Source organism: Notechis scutatus, chromosome 3 (genome assembly GCF_049901735.1).
Source record: "Notechis scutatus isolate UNSWTSFEM ecotype Mainland chromosome 3, rNotScu1.2, whole genome shotgun sequence".
Lineage (NCBI taxonomy): Eukaryota > Metazoa > Chordata > Lepidosauria > Squamata > Elapidae > Notechis > Notechis scutatus.
In genome coordinates, this window is record NC_142011.1 from 49678067 (window position 1) to 49694597 (window position 16531).

Below are 16531 nucleotides of genomic sequence, written 5' to 3' on the forward strand. Positions count from 1 at the left end.
GAGACCTCTGTTATAGCCTATGCTTATATGCTAATAAGCTATATATTAATATGCTGAGTTGCATTAGGCTATGCATTTAAGGGGTTCCCTGATGCTATTGCTTTTAGCCCTAGATCAGGGGTTCCCAACCTGGGGTGCTCGCACCCCCTGGGGGTGCAAGACGATATTCCAGGGGGTGCGAGAAAAGTCCAGGTAAATAATAGGATATTGGCTATATGTTGGCATTTTTATTTATTATTAATTTCAGGGGGTGCGAGGTTCGAGTGAAATTTCTTTAGGGGTGCGGGGCGAAAAAAAGGTTGGGAACCACTGCCCTAGATGTTCCGATTCCAACCAGTTTTGCTCAACATGGAAGTGAAAAGTTGTTGATATCATTCAGTGACAGAAATTGACTTTCAGCGATAAATACAAAAGCAGTCGCTCTTACTTTTTGCAACTCATATTTGAGTATTACTTGGGAAGTTTTACATTTAAAAGTATGGCATGGCGATAGACTAGGAAGGACATCCGGGCTTCTTCATTAATAAGCATCTGAGAAGTCTCCTAAGAGGCAGAGATGCACCAAGCTTCGGCATGAAACTAAGCTCTGAAGTGGATGTCTTCCTTTAGGATGGGTGGGTAACTGTGGCTCTTTTAACCTCTTGTGGACTTCCAACTCCCAGAATTCCTTGAGCCAGCCAAGTGGCCATGATTCGAAATCTCTGCTTTAAGAACAAGCGACTTCCAGGTCCCATTTAAGTGTTCCTTAAGAGAAAATCATTGAAAATCACGAAACCAGATTTTTAAAAAGGAATTCCTGGACAGGGAATTGTGGGAGTTGAAGTCCATACTAGGATGAGAAACACTGCTTTGGGGTAAATAGAGAAAGGGTACTTTTGAACATTGAGAAGGAACAGAAATCTTCAAAATAATGTGGCATAAAATTCTTTATATTCAAGTGGAAAACCAATCATGGACACACACCCAATTCCCCCCAAATTTGTTCTTATAAAAGCATTTTTCAAACATGGCAACTTCAACATGTGTAGATCTGACTAGCAAACTCTGGGAGCACGACACATCTTAAAACTGCCACATTTGAAAACTTCTATTTAAAAACATCATTTAATGGCAATCTATCAAGTACTATAGGCCAGTAGTGAGTAAACTTAAACACTACTGGAAATTGTAGATACTGAAAATCTAGAATGAGGACTGAAAATTCCATTTTAGAAGAATATAAAGCCATACTGTATTGGTCCAAGGAAAGATAATGAAAAGCACTATCTATATCAAGTGGAAGAAATTAAATTACAGAATGTTCTTTGAAGCTGCCCAAAAGTCTAAGCGGAAAGATGAGTTATAGTATTTCATTAGTGAACATTTTTCTATACAGCTTGTAAGAATTCTCCTTAATCAGAAACCTTCAGGAATATTACTTGAATAATGCATCTTTATACTCAACTTTTTTTTTGCATGCATCTCCAATCGTGCTACCTTTCTTTGCTTCAAAAATGATTTGGAAGAACTGTTTCAGACCTAGAGCAAGCACATGAACCTTTCTGCTTTACATTACAAATTTGAAAAAACTGCTGCTGTTGCTTTAAGAGTCATTTTACTTATCTTTAATAAATCATCTCCTTAAAGCAATTACTTCTTTCATGTTCTGATGGAAGCCAGACCAAAAATCAAACTACTTTACTGAAGAATAGTACATTTCCTCCAAATCATTTTCAGCGCTCTTCAGAACTATGAAATGTTACTTTTTGTCATCACTTCAACAAAGAATACTTCAGTATTAAAAGATAAGACAGCAAAAGGGGGAGGAGGCATTAAAAGACAGAATGTTTTGTATTTCTTGAAAACAGGTGTTTGATGTAGACTACATTAGATGTGATATTAAAAAATCACTAGAACAAATAATGTTTGCATGTTTATCTTTTTATTTCATGATCTACAGATATTTCTGGAATTAAAAAATATGTAGGGCTTACTAATCCCTTTTATAAGGGTTTAAGCTACAATTATAAGCCTCCACTATTAATTGATCACTGCACCAATACTAAAATTTCAAGATTTATTCTTCCTCCCATGCCCTCCCCCCAAAATTAGGCCTACTGTATAGACATCCAGCAGCACTGCTATACAATAGTGAGTTGCAGATACTGCCTACTGTAAATAGCATTGCTCAGCAAACCAGTTTTCCTGAGGAAACAAATAAGCAGCAGCATGACCACAGGTGATCATATAACTTCTTCAGAATACATGCAAAATCAGAAGATCCCAGCATCCTTCCATAAGACACTTGTAAGGTTTGAATATATGACACATTGGGAAATCCAATATTTGATCAGCTATAATGATGGGAGGGAAAGCAGAAAATGCAAAAATTAAGGCAAGGATAGGTTAGGGCAACAGCAGTGCAACTGGTGACATGTACATCATGTGCTGACAGTAGTGATAGCAATATCTTGCCAGGTGGATTAGAAGGCCTTTCCCGATATAGAATGAATCCTTGCATTGTGTTCTACCAGCTTATAGGTTCCAGTCAAAATATTGTAATACATCCGACAGAAAACTAAAAGCCATTAAGCTTATTATACTAATACAGACATCTTTCATCCCGCACCCATCCTCCAAGGCACTACTTTACAATTCATCAACACTGCTCCTGGAGCCAATCACACATGGCCTCCGAAGAGGACATCATCATCATCTAATCAGAAGAATCACTTGAATCCCAGAGAAAGTCTGAAAAGTCATAGTTTGTATCTTTGTGCAACAGTGCAAAGGTAAGAGCCCACTGAATAAGGCACACATCCACATCGTCATCATCCTCTTCAGAGCTCTCAGATGGAGATGGATTGTAGACCTGCGATACAGAAGACATGACAGAAAAATAAATAAATAACACACTGACACAAAAACACTCCACTAGTTTGCAAGAAAGTAGTTTAGGACTGAAAATACTGGCAGAGTTTTAAAAGACAAATTAAGGCAATGATGAGTAGCACCAACTTCATCTGCAACTTTTTGGAAAACAAAACGTATTATGTGGAGTAACAAAGATTGGCTCAAGACTCAATGCAACATTATGGAACTCAAAATAATGTATTTCCATGATGTATCCTTGTCCAACTTGATGTCTTTGAAATTTGAAATTCCCAGAATTCCCAGCCTGGAATGAGAATTATGAGTGTACTACACTGAGCTAGGCTGTGTAGCAGAACTGCCTGGAATCAGCTCCAAAATAGGTATATTGTTGCTCAGCAAATAGCTGAAATGTTTCACTTTTATCTCAACCATATGAAAGTACTTTCACTTACAAACCGATTCCGCCTGTTAGGCCTCTGTCGCAGCCTTGCAGCAGGAAGCTGGCCACCAGGAAGTTCATGCAGGTAGATGCATTCTGATTTAAAGGGACAGTGACCATTGCTTCGGACAAAGAATTTGCATCGTATTTTGCTAAAAGAGAAACGATGTATTAGAATAATAGCAGCAGGTATCTCCCTCCATTAATGTTTTTTTTAATTTGTAGACAAGGTGCAAAAACAATACACGGCAACTCATTATCAGTTAAACCACCTGGTTACATTCTTAATTACAAAACAATCCTATCAACAATTTCTTCCCAATTATTAAAACAGGAGGTCAAAAGCCAAAGAGGTCAGGAATTGAATTAAATTTGTAATTAGACTTCCCTCAAGCTATATAGCCTACAAATATGTGATAGCTGGGAATACAGGTAGTCCTCGACTTACAACAATTCGTTTAGTGACTGATGGGGAAGCCATATTCACTTAACAACCATGTTACTAATTTAGCAACTGCAGTGATTCGCTTAATAGTGACAAAAAAGTTGTAAAATAAGGCAAAACTCAACTTAAATTTCTCACTTAGCAACATAAATTCTGGGTTCAATTGTGGTTGTAAGTCAAGGATTACCTGTATTGAAAATGCAGGCATGACACAACTATTCATATCTTGCTTCTCCTTCAGAAGCTTAGGATTCTCTCCATAGCACTTCTTCCCACAATTTTATACAAATACCAATCCTGTGGGGGAGGGGGACTTAAATGATAGTGATTGACCCAAAGTTATCTAACAAGATTCCAGAGCTGAGTATGAATCTGGGTCTTTACAATTCTAGCAACTTAACAACTGAATCAACAGATTTTAAGCTGAATGTTGTCCTGGGTTTTATATACAGTAAATCATTCTTGTGTAATTGAAAAGTTGTTTGTTTTTTCCCCCTTTGAGCCAGACCTGATTCCTAGAAAATACACTGTCAGGTATCTGCAACTTATAAGCATTTTTGGAAGCATTTAGCCATTGTTTTCTTCCTGGGACTTATCAGAGAGATAGCTACTTACCTAGTCCGTGCCTTGAACTTCTCAATCAGTTTTTCCTTCTCTTCTGTATCGGAAACCCAGTATTTATTGGGAATAAAGTAAGTTGATGTGACTCTACACTCTGGGCAACCTCTGTAAGTGGAATACAATGATAAAAATGCAGTAGACAACTCATCTGTCAATGTAACCCAACCTTAAAGTTAAAAACCTTGGAGATTTAAACAAGAGCAGGTGTCTTCAGAAATTCAATTTGCATTATCATTAACAATGAAGCAGCAGCAAATTTATTTATTTATTCTGGGAGTTAAAACATGGCCATGCAGCCTCACATGAGGAGCCCAGAGGAACACATATCCATGAACCTGGTAGACCTCCCTTTGCCATTTAACTAATTTTAATAGTGGTTAATCACGGTCGTGTCCTGACTTTTATATATGCTGTTTTATAGTTTAATGTTTTATTGTACACTGCCCATCTTTGAGATGGGCGGTTCAGAAATATGAAAAATAATAATACTTAGGAAAAATCCAACTCCCTCACAAGGGAGATTCTACGCAACAAAATGTTAAAAACGTACAAACTGAATACAAATATTTAAAATATGAGGCAATGGTAGTTAAGATTTATATTAAAATTTAGCAGTGGGGGGCTTTCAGGGGACTAACCAGCCCAACAGCTGCATGCTCCTCTGTGAGCCCCAAGCAAGATGACAGAGCCAGGTCTTTTAAGATATTTTCTAGAGTGGGACTGGTTTCACCCCTGGGTTGGTTGGGAAAGTGTTTAAAAATGCAGGAGAAATTGCAGAGATGATTCTCTTCCCAGGTCCTGCCACTCTGAATTCTTTAATTGACAGGATCCACAACATACCTTCCCTATCTGACTGGGTGGGATGGGCTAATGTGATGGGGCAAAGACGGTTCTGTAGGATTTGCCCTAAGGAGCGTTTGGTGTTGAGGGTACAATGAATTATTTTTAGATATTGTCCTCATGTTTGATGATTTGTCATGTCATTAGATTTCAGTCTTTCTGGCATGTTGTACATTTACAGGCACTCAAAATATAATTTGTGAAACCAACATTATACGTATTTTTAAATGACCTAGACCAGTTATTTGTATTATGCCTCTCTGGCCATAAGGCCCTCAATGAAACTGAAATCATCCAGGCAGGGTGCTGCACGCCCCCATTGTTTTCCTCAACAGAGTGACTTTCCCCCCATTCCTTCCTTCTGACATGAAAATGCATATCATGGGCATTATAAGGTCTACATTTAACATCATCATTCTTATGGAGAACTTGCTCTACTTCCTGAATATGGGATACTCCATCCCATAAAACTTAAGAAGAGCACAGCAGAGTGAAGCTTCTACTTCTCTTTTTAGTGCTTGTTTCTGGACTCTTGTGGTTTTATTTTGCCAGTGTACAGGGTGATGGCATTTCAAAATTCCTGTGCATCCCTCTTTTCCTTCAAGTCACTCAGTGCAGTAGGAAAAAGAAATGCACCATATGGTGATTAAAAAAAGTTTGTCATCTAAGCATGATAGACAATGAAAATGCAAGTTTAGATGGTACACAATACTGGCCAGGCAAAAGAATAGATATTAACCTGCATATAAATTACATTTATGTAAGACCTGAAATTACTATGCAAAGCTTACTTTATCACTGTACTGTGAAAGTCTCGGCTTTTCCGCCACTTCCGGATGCAGCCCACACAATAAGCATGGGTACAGTTGGGAAGAATGCCAAACAGACGTTCCTCGGGTAAGATTTTCTGAGAGATTTTGTCCATGCAGATACCACATACCACATCTTTGCTCTGTTCCACTGCAGCTTCTCTTGCTGCTTCTGAACTACCAGCTGCCTAAAAAAAAGATCATCCGGACATTTAAGAACAAAATAAGACAAAACAGATCTTGGCTGTTCACTCTATCAATCCTTTTTTTTTTGGTATTGTTTTTTCACAAGTTCCAATTTAGAACATTTTTTTCTATATAATCTATTTATTGGAGCCTTAGATATTGGAGCTTTAGATAAAAGGAAAATTATGAATCGTAGGAGAATGACTGGGGCAAAACTCATGCAGTCATACCCATCCTTGTCTTAACTGATAGTTCTTCCTGGCCCACTGAAAGAAAGCCTGCTGTTTCAAACAGATTAGGCAGAGTGCCTGGAGATTCTCAGTCATCTAGGTCATAGTTGTCCCATAGTTACTTTTTCAAGAGGCAACTAGACTTTCTGGTTTTTCTTTGAAGACATTTCACTTCTCATCCAAGAAGCTTCTTCAGCTCTGACTAGTAGGGAATTATACTCCTTGCAGACAGCTGGTCATTTGCATACTTTTAGAGTGTTGAGGCCACCTGGAGGTCTGTCGTCAGGGCCACCTGAGTATTCCAAATGAGTGTGGAGCCTTCTTGGAACTGTTGAAAGGACTGTATGGTAGGCAGACTGGAGATAAGATGTTGTATCCCTCCCCCTCTGTTGAGGCCATCTATGTCAAAATTGAACAGCCCTCTCTCAACGCAGGGTGATGGATACAACATCATCATCATCTCCAATATACTACACAGTTCATTCCCCACCATCCAGTCAGAGCTGAAGCAGCTTTTTGGATGAGAAGTAAAACGTCTTCAAAGAAAAACCAGAAACTCCAGTTGCCTCTTGAAACAACACCTTTGGGACAAGATTAGGCAAAGTTTATATAGATGTTAATATTTAAATGGCCAGATATTTAGTAGCAACGTCAAGAAAACAATAGTCTTCAATTTATTTCTGCAAACTGTTGCCCCTCATTGTATTGTTGCAATTTTCATAAATTCCAACCTAAAGGGTAGGGAAGTCCACAATAATTAGACTTTGTTTTAATAAATGTACTTTAACACAAAGAAATGTGGAATAATTTTTAAAAAATCAAAACCAAAATATTTTGTACTGCATTGTTTTCCTTTATATCACCATCGTTTGCCTCTCAGGAATTTTTTGTTCACCTATTTTCTGTTTCCTATTTCATCACTCTTTCTTTCTTTTTCCCTCACTTTGATCTATTCCTCACCCATTCCATTTTTCTCCCTTCTTAAGAGTGCCTAATGCAACTTGTTCATAGCTTGTAAAACCTGTTTTTAGGCAAATACAGACAGGAGGTACAGGATGTGTTTAAAGCAAGACTGGTTCCTGCAGATGTTACTCTACAATTGCTAGTCATTCCACCATCAGCCATGTTCAGTGATTTCTAGAGACATTATTCCCATCAACAGAGTGCAGAATGAATGAATGAATTTTCTAGAATGAATTGTCAAAGAAGTATGCTTTAAGATCTCAGTACATGGGAGCGATAGTTCTTCATTTATTCCCCCCAATATAATAGTCTACATGTTCCATGTGCAACTGATATATAATGAAATTGTTGTCCTAGGATACTCAAAGAAAACTTTTAGATGATAGTATCTATTCTCTCTGATCTTCGGCTCTCCCACCTACCTTTGACTCTTCTGAGGGGAGAGAAGCAGAAGCAATCTCCTTGGCGGATTCACTTTCCGACTTCAGGGATGTGGCACCAATTTTCAGTTCCTGGGAGCTAGAAACTAAGCAGAAGGAATATAGCGAGTTAGGAAAAATTATTCCCATTAACTCATTCTATGTAATAATATGAGTCTAAACCATAAATATCACATCCCCAGAAGTCTTACCAACTTCAAGAAGTAGCAGGAAGGATAAACCAGAAAGAAGAGCAACATAACTTTTTGCACAATGTTGGTGGTGGAAAGACTAAATGGCCATACAGATGGGTGGTTTATGTCGGATCTTGGCCTCTACCTCTTTTATTTTAATGCAAAATATAGAGCTTTTCACTTAAACAAGATATGCATATTAAGTTTTTGTTAAAGTTACCCAATTATGTGGTCACTTAAATGGACTCTTGCAACACAAGAGAGACTTAGAAAAGTAGTTTCCATATAACTTTGGTTTTATTTGAAGATCTTCAAACAAAAGATGGCTGTGAAGTGCTTTCATGGCTCAAATGGAACATAAACAATGGAATCTCCAAGCTAGAGACGATGATGATATTTGAGAACATACTTGGACAGAGAAAAGTATATATTAGCAATCAACTAAAGAGCTGCAAAATGCAGAGAATCACAAGGAAACCTGAAATGATGAGCCCAAGATAAGCAACATCTCTGGAGTACTATGCTACTATACACGCTAAGCTGCAAATTCGTATTGGAATTCAATGTGTTTGGTGAACACTTCAATGAAATATATAACACACACAACTATATTAGTTCTGCTAGAAGCCTACCTGCATTGGTCTCCCTAGGGACAAATTCTTTGCTGAGAGCCCAGTTTGGTGGACGCTTAGGGATAAGGGCTTTTTCCTTGTCTTCATCTTCCTCTTCAAATGACATGCTCATGCTTTCGAAGTTTCTTTGCAGCTGCCCCGTGCCCAAGACTGCTGGCTCAGGCTCAGATCTCCGGCTCCTGACTGAAGCCTCTGGCAAGGTGGCTGGCTCTGACCCTCGGTGGTTTCCTGACAATCCAGTTCCTTCCAGTCCATGGTAAGCAGACTCTGTACCACACCTGCTGAACGCTGGGGCTTCTGAGATATGCTGGTAGCTAATGAAATATCAAATAGCAAGTGAGGTGGAATGATAGTAGTATCTCACTGAGAGTGTATCAAACATATCTCTCCTTGCACTATAGTTTCCAAATTCTCCTTGCTGCAATTATGATGCTGATACACAATCTATTAACCATATTGTGCAAGATTGCCCATGATGTGTATTCTCTGGTTCCCTAGAAGATCTGCACAAAGTGATACAAGAGGCAATTACCTGAACAGCTGAATTGGACATCCAGTTATGAGGCCATCGCCATGCCCCATATTATATATACACACACACACACACACTGCCATGCCCCATATATATTATGTATATAATCATGTGAATTGTGTATGTTTATTTCTCCTCTGCCATGTTATCATCATATGCTAAATAGTTTCCAAACTGTCATACTCTCAGGGAACTGAAAATGCATTTTCATAATCAACCAGACAGGAACTATTATAGTTCTGCAAAATGATTGCCAAATGGTACTTAGAAATATTCCTGCTAGAAAATGGGTCAGAAAACATGCCTTCCTATTGCCCCTTTCCCAAACAGCTTCAGTGCTTTCTCAAAATTGCTCAGAGTACTAAGAAAGCTAAAGCAACAAGATGACAGAAGAGGAAGAAACTTGTCTACTCTTTTCTTTTTTTACCCCTATTGGATCCTCGTGCCTTCTGTGCATTTATACTGTTTCCATGCATGGATTGGACAATTGGGATCTAACCCTGTGCCCTCTGGAAATCAAAATATCCAGCACAAGGGATAAATGATATGCTAATCCTATGTGTAAAACTACAATTCCCTTTAAAGAGACTGTTTGTTTGCCTAATTCACAAGGTAAATCAGAATAGGAATTCTGAGTACCATTTCATTTTAATACTTTAGCATATATCTTTAACATGCATTTTGAAAAAGGACTACAAAAGCCACATTCATACTTTAAAATAAGCTGCGTATAATTTGTGTTTACCAAGATGTGTCACCCAGCCATGGCTTATGGCTTAGTAGTATCTGCAGACTAGGTCATTCTAAGCTTGCTCAATAAACCAAGACTTAGCATAATATGTGAATCAGGCCATGCAACTCCAATTACAAGTAGTCAGAAGAAAATTTGATTGCTAACCCATAATATGTTGACTAAGTGGGAAAGTCTGAAGTTACTATTTTGGCTTTCAAGTCATTATAATCTTAACCCACTATCTGCAATCTGGAGTAATATGAAACCTTCTTCTACTCCATCCCCACCTTCAAATTTTCTAAAATTGCTCAGTTTGTTAAGCATTAGCCAACAGAGAAAAATTTAAGCCAGTAACATGGTAAAATCCTGGAAAGTTAACCTAAACTTAAATACTTCACTAAAACCAAAACCAAAAGACAGATGGTACATCAGAACTTGCATCACAGATCTAAAGATACTGGATACATTTCCAACATCTTCATGGACACTTACTATTTCTTCTGTCCTTCATGCTTCAAGATGTGTAAGGCATTAAGCAAATTGTACTAATGCTTTACAAATCTTGTATTGACACACATGGAGATTTACTGAGGACTAAATTGGGGGATATTTCTATAGAATAGTTCACTGTCAGGTGGGAGCAGTAATCTAAGCATCTAGAAGGCACCAGGTGTTAGAAGACTATTTTAGAAGTTTGTGGCTGATGTGGAACACAGGCCAAGCCTTTTTGAGTTTTCTTGTTGCTTGAAATTGAGAAAGTATTCTGAAACATAAATGAAAGAAAGACGCAGAAGAAATACAAGGAGAAAAGGCAAGGGATGGAAAGATATAGTACCTGTAGTAATATATCTGTAGCTGAGGGGAGGGAAGATACTGTGAAGATTGGTGGTGGAAAGCTAAGGATATGAATGCAAGGAGCTATGAGGAAAAGAGAAAACCGGTAACGTATATCAGCCTTGCTCTACATGTTCTCCCTGGGTTTTATTTTGATCAAAACAAGGAAAACCAAAGGAATCAGATTTCAATCCTGATGAACTAGGACTGACCCAGGAGGATTTGGCAGAATTTCCAGAACCTGGTGGTTTGTTCTAAGTTTAAAACATTTTTTTTCATCCTCTGCAGCAGGGGTCCCCAACCACCAGTCCCCGGACCGGTACCGGTCCGTGGAACAATTTCTACCGGGCCGCCAGTTTGCTGGGCGCCATCTTGTTTTGATGAAAAAGTGCTTCCGGTGAGCTTTTCCGGGTAGAAAACAGCGTTTGGGTGCTGAAAGAATCCTCGCGCCTTAGTTTCATCGAAGGGGGGGCGGCTTCGAACAAAACTAAGGCGCGAGGATTCTTTCAGCACGCATGGCAAGGTGAGCCGAGCGACCGTCCCAAAGCCGTCCCAAAGCCCATCGACACAGGTACAAAGGAGGAGTTGAAGGTGGCGGGGAGAAGCGGGGGATGGCTGGCTGGCCGGTCGCTCGGCTCGGCTCGCCTTGCCATGCGTGCTGATGCCGGTACCGGGCCGCGGCACAAAAAAGGTTGGGGGCCACTGCTCTGCAGCACTAATACTCCTTTAGTTGATATGAGACACATAGGAATTATATATATTTTAAGAATATTTACCTGCAACAGTCTCCATTAGCACAGAATCCATTCTGGAAATACCTGCAGGTCTGGGTATATTTCCTATCATGGGAAAATCGGCAGTTCTGACCCCACCTACATGCTCCACGGGCGAAGTTTCTAGAATCAGAATATGAAAATGTGAAGTAGGAATCAGAATTCTATTCTTAAGAGGACCATCAGGATGCCAGTATCTTAGTAAAAATATTACAACCAGTATTAAATTTACATGCATTTGTCCTTTTTTCTATTTTACACACACACAAGTGGTGTTTAATAATATCAATATGGATAATTATCCTTATCCCATTGAAACCACACTTCTGATAGCTATCAACTCACATTTTATCTAAATCAGGCATGAATGTGCAGCTTTCACATATGGTCTATTCAGTAAGAAGTAGAGAAGAAAGGCAAAAAAATTCCAATTTGCTGCAGACCACACTTTAATCTTGTATCCCCTCTACTTTCCCTTAACTAGAAGTCTAGGAAAAGCAGAGGGAGGAGAGAAACCCTTTATTCCATTTTGGGTTATCTGTAATTCTTACCACAAACACCATCTCTAATAGTTTTCTAAAATGAAAACAGAAAAAAAAATGAAGCGATCAACAATACATGAAGAATATTCTCCGATAAATAAAATTCTTAATTAAACCAGATTTCATTACCCCAGATATAGGCCTATGAAGCATCTTTCAATGTTAATGTTAACTTGGAATTTTAAAAAGGATATGGGAACGTGGCATTTTTAAGCTCATGTTCCAAGAAAACCAGCAACATTAAACTTTTGCAGGAAGAGCTGATCCCATCTTTTGACTGCCGAGATGAAAAACATTCAAAGGATATTGCTCTATTTTTATTTAACAGACTTGACAATCACAGCAAAGCAGCTCCCTCTAATTTTTAAGAGTGTTGAAAGAAAATTAGTATCTGCTATGAAAGAGGTAATATTTTAAAAAATATGGATTTGCTGGTTGGAACCAAAATTACTGCACCAAAAAATATATATTTTAATACTCATCTGTTAAGTAAACTAAAAGCTTATCACAAATAAGGAAATGGCAGGCTAAAGCAGTAATGTTCCAACAAGTATTTGGCCTTATAACAAAAGTGCCAACTGCATAATCTAAGTTTTTATTAATTATGTATACATTGTTGAAAGAAATATCCTTCTGGGTTCAGATCCAAGTGGGAAAAAGACACTGGAAACATGGAGGCTGTTTGGAAAGATGGTTTAATGGTGGACAGGACCACATGGCTTGGAACTCCAAAGTGAAAAGGACGATCACATGCTTCAAGATGTTGGGTGAAGAAAAAGGGCTGATATGCTGAGAGTGCCTGGGTTTTATACCCTCTGTTTATACCCTCACTTGAATTTGAACTTGTATTCTGATTGGTTGTCAGACTCCCATAGGGCCATGCAGGGGCAACTCTGTGGGCTGTCCTGAGTCGCAAGCTTGGTTGAGCCTTGCTGGATGATGATGTAATGAAAGGGCTTTGGGCAATTCCTATTATAGCTCTACCTGGAGTAGATCTTTGTTATGTAAAATAGACTGGCCCAGGCCAGAGTAATGATCCATTAGCAAAGGTGGGGGGCTGAGTTTCTGCCTCTGAGTTTCTACTTTTCTTTTTAGGGGAAATATTCTGCCTTTTTAATATTTCCTAGGATATTTCATTTTTCTAGGAGAGGGGTGGGTGCTAACTTCCTACAATATGTTTGAATGCATTTGATGGGTTTTCTGATTTCCAATCCAGAAGCTTCACTATAAAGAGCAACACACATTTTAAGTACCTAAAGGGTGTCACACACAACAAAATCCCTAATTATTTTGTCACCTGAAAGGTATTAAATTACAGGAAGATAGTTTGAACATCTGCTGCTATGTGGAATGACCTTGAAGGGAAAGGGGAAGACATACTGCTTAGGAAACAATAAAAAGGGGGGAAATGCCCACAGCTGCTTACCAGTCAGAAAAAGAATCTAGTAAATATCTGTCTAAATCAGACTAAAAAATGGTGGGAGATTTATACCTTCAGAATTGCAAGGTTCTGTCAATTTAGCTTTACAGTGAATTATTAGCTCATATGGTTGTGTTTTCTGTAGTTTATCTGGAGGGGCTGACAGAATGCTTTGAAAAACCTCCTAATGAAAGGAACAGTTCCATGGTAAAGTTGTCTACAATAAGATGTGGCATTCACCTGGCTGGCATTTCTTCAAAGTGTGGGCAATAAATTTGCTACAGATGTGTTTGTTTCCTGCACATAAACCAAATGACATAATTCAGATTTCTTCCATTTCTATAATTCCAAACGCTGACATTATGGTAGAGGAACAAAGATAGGAAGAAAATGTACCATTTCTTGTCATTATCTGAGTGAGGAAAAGGAATGGAAAAAGTAGGTGACTACAGGAGAGGTCTAGGAAGCAGAAACCCACATCTGTAGAGTTTTAGGCCTTAATCCCATTGTCAGTATTGTTTTAATCTAGAGGTGGTGGCCATGCAGTTAAGCAAATATATAACTTAATTACAAATTCTCATTCCACCAGTCATTTGGTTATCTCTGAAATGTGTATTTTTGTAGACAAAAGTCTTCCTAATTGCTTTTGTTGAACACTAGCTATTAAATTTGTATCCCACATGTTTGTTTATATAGCACTCAAAATTGTTTACAAATCTTTTTCCATGCCTTTTTATTGACTGAATAAAGGACGGTTCTTTGGGTTCAAGGTACAGATTTGGGAAAGGGGCCTCAACAAGCACAGCTTGCAGGACTTGCTTTTTAATATAGTACACAACCATCTTAACTACTCTCATCTCTTTTCTGTGTTCTAATTGTTGGAAGTTAAAACCCACCCCTCTCCTAGGAAAATGGTCAGAATATTTCCTCTAAAAGAGAAGTAGAAACTCAGAGAGGCAAAAACTCAGCCCCCCTTAATGGTTAATGGGCCGTTAAGGCCTGAGCCAGTCTATTTTAACATAAGAAAGATCTACCTCCTTCAGGCAGACCCATAATAGGAATCCCAAAGCCCTTTCAATTACATCATCATCCAGCAAGGCTCAACCAAGCCTGAGACTCAGGACAGCCTACAGAGTTGCCCCTGCATGGCCCCATGGAAGTCTGACAACCAATCAGAATACAAGCTCAAATTCAAATCCCAACAGAGGGCATAAAACCCAGGCATCTCTTCCCTTTTCACCCAAGAGCTCCATGCCATGTGATCTTGTCCACCATTAAGCCTTCTTTCCAAGCAACTTCCATGAATCCAGTCTTTTCCCCCACTTGGAACTGAATCCAGAAGGATATTTCTTCCAACATAATGAAATTAACAAAACCACATTAGGAAACTGTTCCCACTTGATTTGTAAGGCTGAAATGGCTTTCCCAAACTTGGTTGCTTATTGTCATAGGGGGAAAAAAGTGTGTGTGGGGGGAGAAGCAATGAAAGACCATGAGATAGCAAGAATTAAAAAAAAAAAGGAGACAAGATCATATTTACAGAGCTATCAAAAGCACCATGATAATGCTCATTACACAACTATGATGGGCACAGTGAACTTTACACAAGGATACCAACATATTGCAGGCCTTACATTTGTAAATTAACCAACTCTTATTAACAATGCCTGACATGAATAGTAGCGGTCCCCGTCCCCCCGCCCACTTCCTCTAGTTCAGCTAATTTAAAGGAAGTCCACGTTGGGGAAAGTTATTCAGTAGACAAGACACTTTTTTGTTTGTAGTTAATGCTGATATGTATTGAAGATAGGTGGCTTTAACTGAAATCAGCACTAACGTAATGGTGGTTTTGTGTTCATAATCTTAGCAAAGAGCCACGTACTTTCCAATTTTAAGAACCCTAGAAACTAAATTTACCAATCGGTAGGAATGTTGATCCGGGGTAATGTAAGGAGGAGCAGTGGGCGTTGTTTGGCAGTTGAGTGCAATTCCAACTCTTTGTTCCTGCTGTTCCGTGGGGGGGTAGGGTGAGTAAATACTAGCACACCTAATTGGAATTTCTCAGACTCTCAAGACTATGAAGGCCACTATCACTAACAAGTTACTAACGCAGCAGCCACCTACATATGCACCCAATAAGATGGACGATTCCCGCCTAACTTTACTTAAACCCAAGTGTGGCTTTCGCTACTATATACGCTTTCGATTTCAAGTATAAGAAATACAGGAAGAGGCCCTCCATTTTCGTGTGTGGATGCTTCCTAGAATCAAAAGGCGTATCCCTTAACCTTGTTTTTAAAAAATAAGGCCGTGCCCTTGAAAATTTCTTGTCAGAGATCGTAAAAAGGAGCAAGACATTAGTTCCGCCTTTCTCACGCCGCCTCTGCAAGCGGACTCGGGAGGCCGTAGAAGCAACCCGTTCGAACTGCAGGCTGCGCGCGCACGCCACCCGGAGCGCGACGCTCGGCGGGAAATGATGCAAGCAGAAACAAAAGCAAGAAAGTTTGCGTACAGCCGCGAAGGAATTGCTCAGCTGCCGGGCCCGATACAATACAGCAAGAGTGTTGCGGAGTCATTTTGGTATACACTCCAGCCAGTAACTTAATAGCGCCTAAGCCTCAATCTCTCTGGCGTCCGCAAAGGTTGCTCACTAAGCCGGACTACAGCAATTAGAAAAGTACAAAGCACTACTTTGCTAGAACGCGCATTGCACGAGACAGACACACACGCTTTGCAGGCGATCTAGCCGAGAAGAAAAGACTGCGCTCAAGATCGCTCTCCCAAAACGCCTTACCTGCATGGGATCCTACTGGATCCAAGCCTCTTGCTGGCTTGGCGAGCGCCTCCTCCTACAGCCCGCCAAGACTCCATCGCGTTTCCAGCTACCCAGCGCCACACACACACATACACAGAAACTCCCAAACCTACTTGGCCTTTCCCCCTTCCCAGAGGCACTTTATGACAGAGGAGGGGTTTAGCAAGAAGAGCCCATTGGAGAAAGGAGGATGGACACACCCCACTTTTTTTAAAAAACTGTCGAATGGAATGGCTCGTCTCTTTTTTTGA

General features: G+C 39.5%; 1 protein-coding gene across 1 annotated transcript; it reads right to left on the reverse strand.

Annotated features, from left to right (window-relative positions):
• Window positions 1-1904: 1904 nt before the first annotated feature.
• On the reverse strand, window positions 1905-16422 carry LOC113420434 (uncharacterized). Its single transcript, XM_026680344.2, has 8 exons — window positions 16260-16422; window positions 11507-11626; window positions 8632-8945; window positions 7809-7912; window positions 5990-6195; window positions 4353-4463; window positions 3306-3444; window positions 1905-2851 (listed from the first exon to the last, which is right to left on the reverse strand). Exons 1-8 carry the CDS (start codon window positions 16334-16336, stop codon window positions 2696-2698), a joined length of 1227 nt encoding a protein of 408 aa, XP_026536129.1. The 5' UTR covers window positions 16337-16422; the 3' UTR covers window positions 1905-2695.
• Window positions 16423-16531: the final 109 nt, after the last annotated feature.

Bases quoted from the DNA above. Each gene is read 5' to 3' on its own strand.
- LOC113420434 (XM_026680344.2), bottom strand. From the start codon at position 16,336: ATGGAGTCTTGGCGGGCTGTAGGAGGAGGCGCTCGCCAAGCCAGCAAG. The intron at 6,196-7,808 runs GTAGGTGGGAGA...TCTTTTTTTTAG, and splicing joins TCCCCTCAGAAGAGTCAAAG to GCAGCTGGTAGTTCAGAAGC. The intron at 2,852-3,305 runs GTAAGTGAAAGT...TCTGTATCGCAG, and splicing joins CTAACAGGCGGAATCGGTTT to GTCTACAATCCATCTCCATC.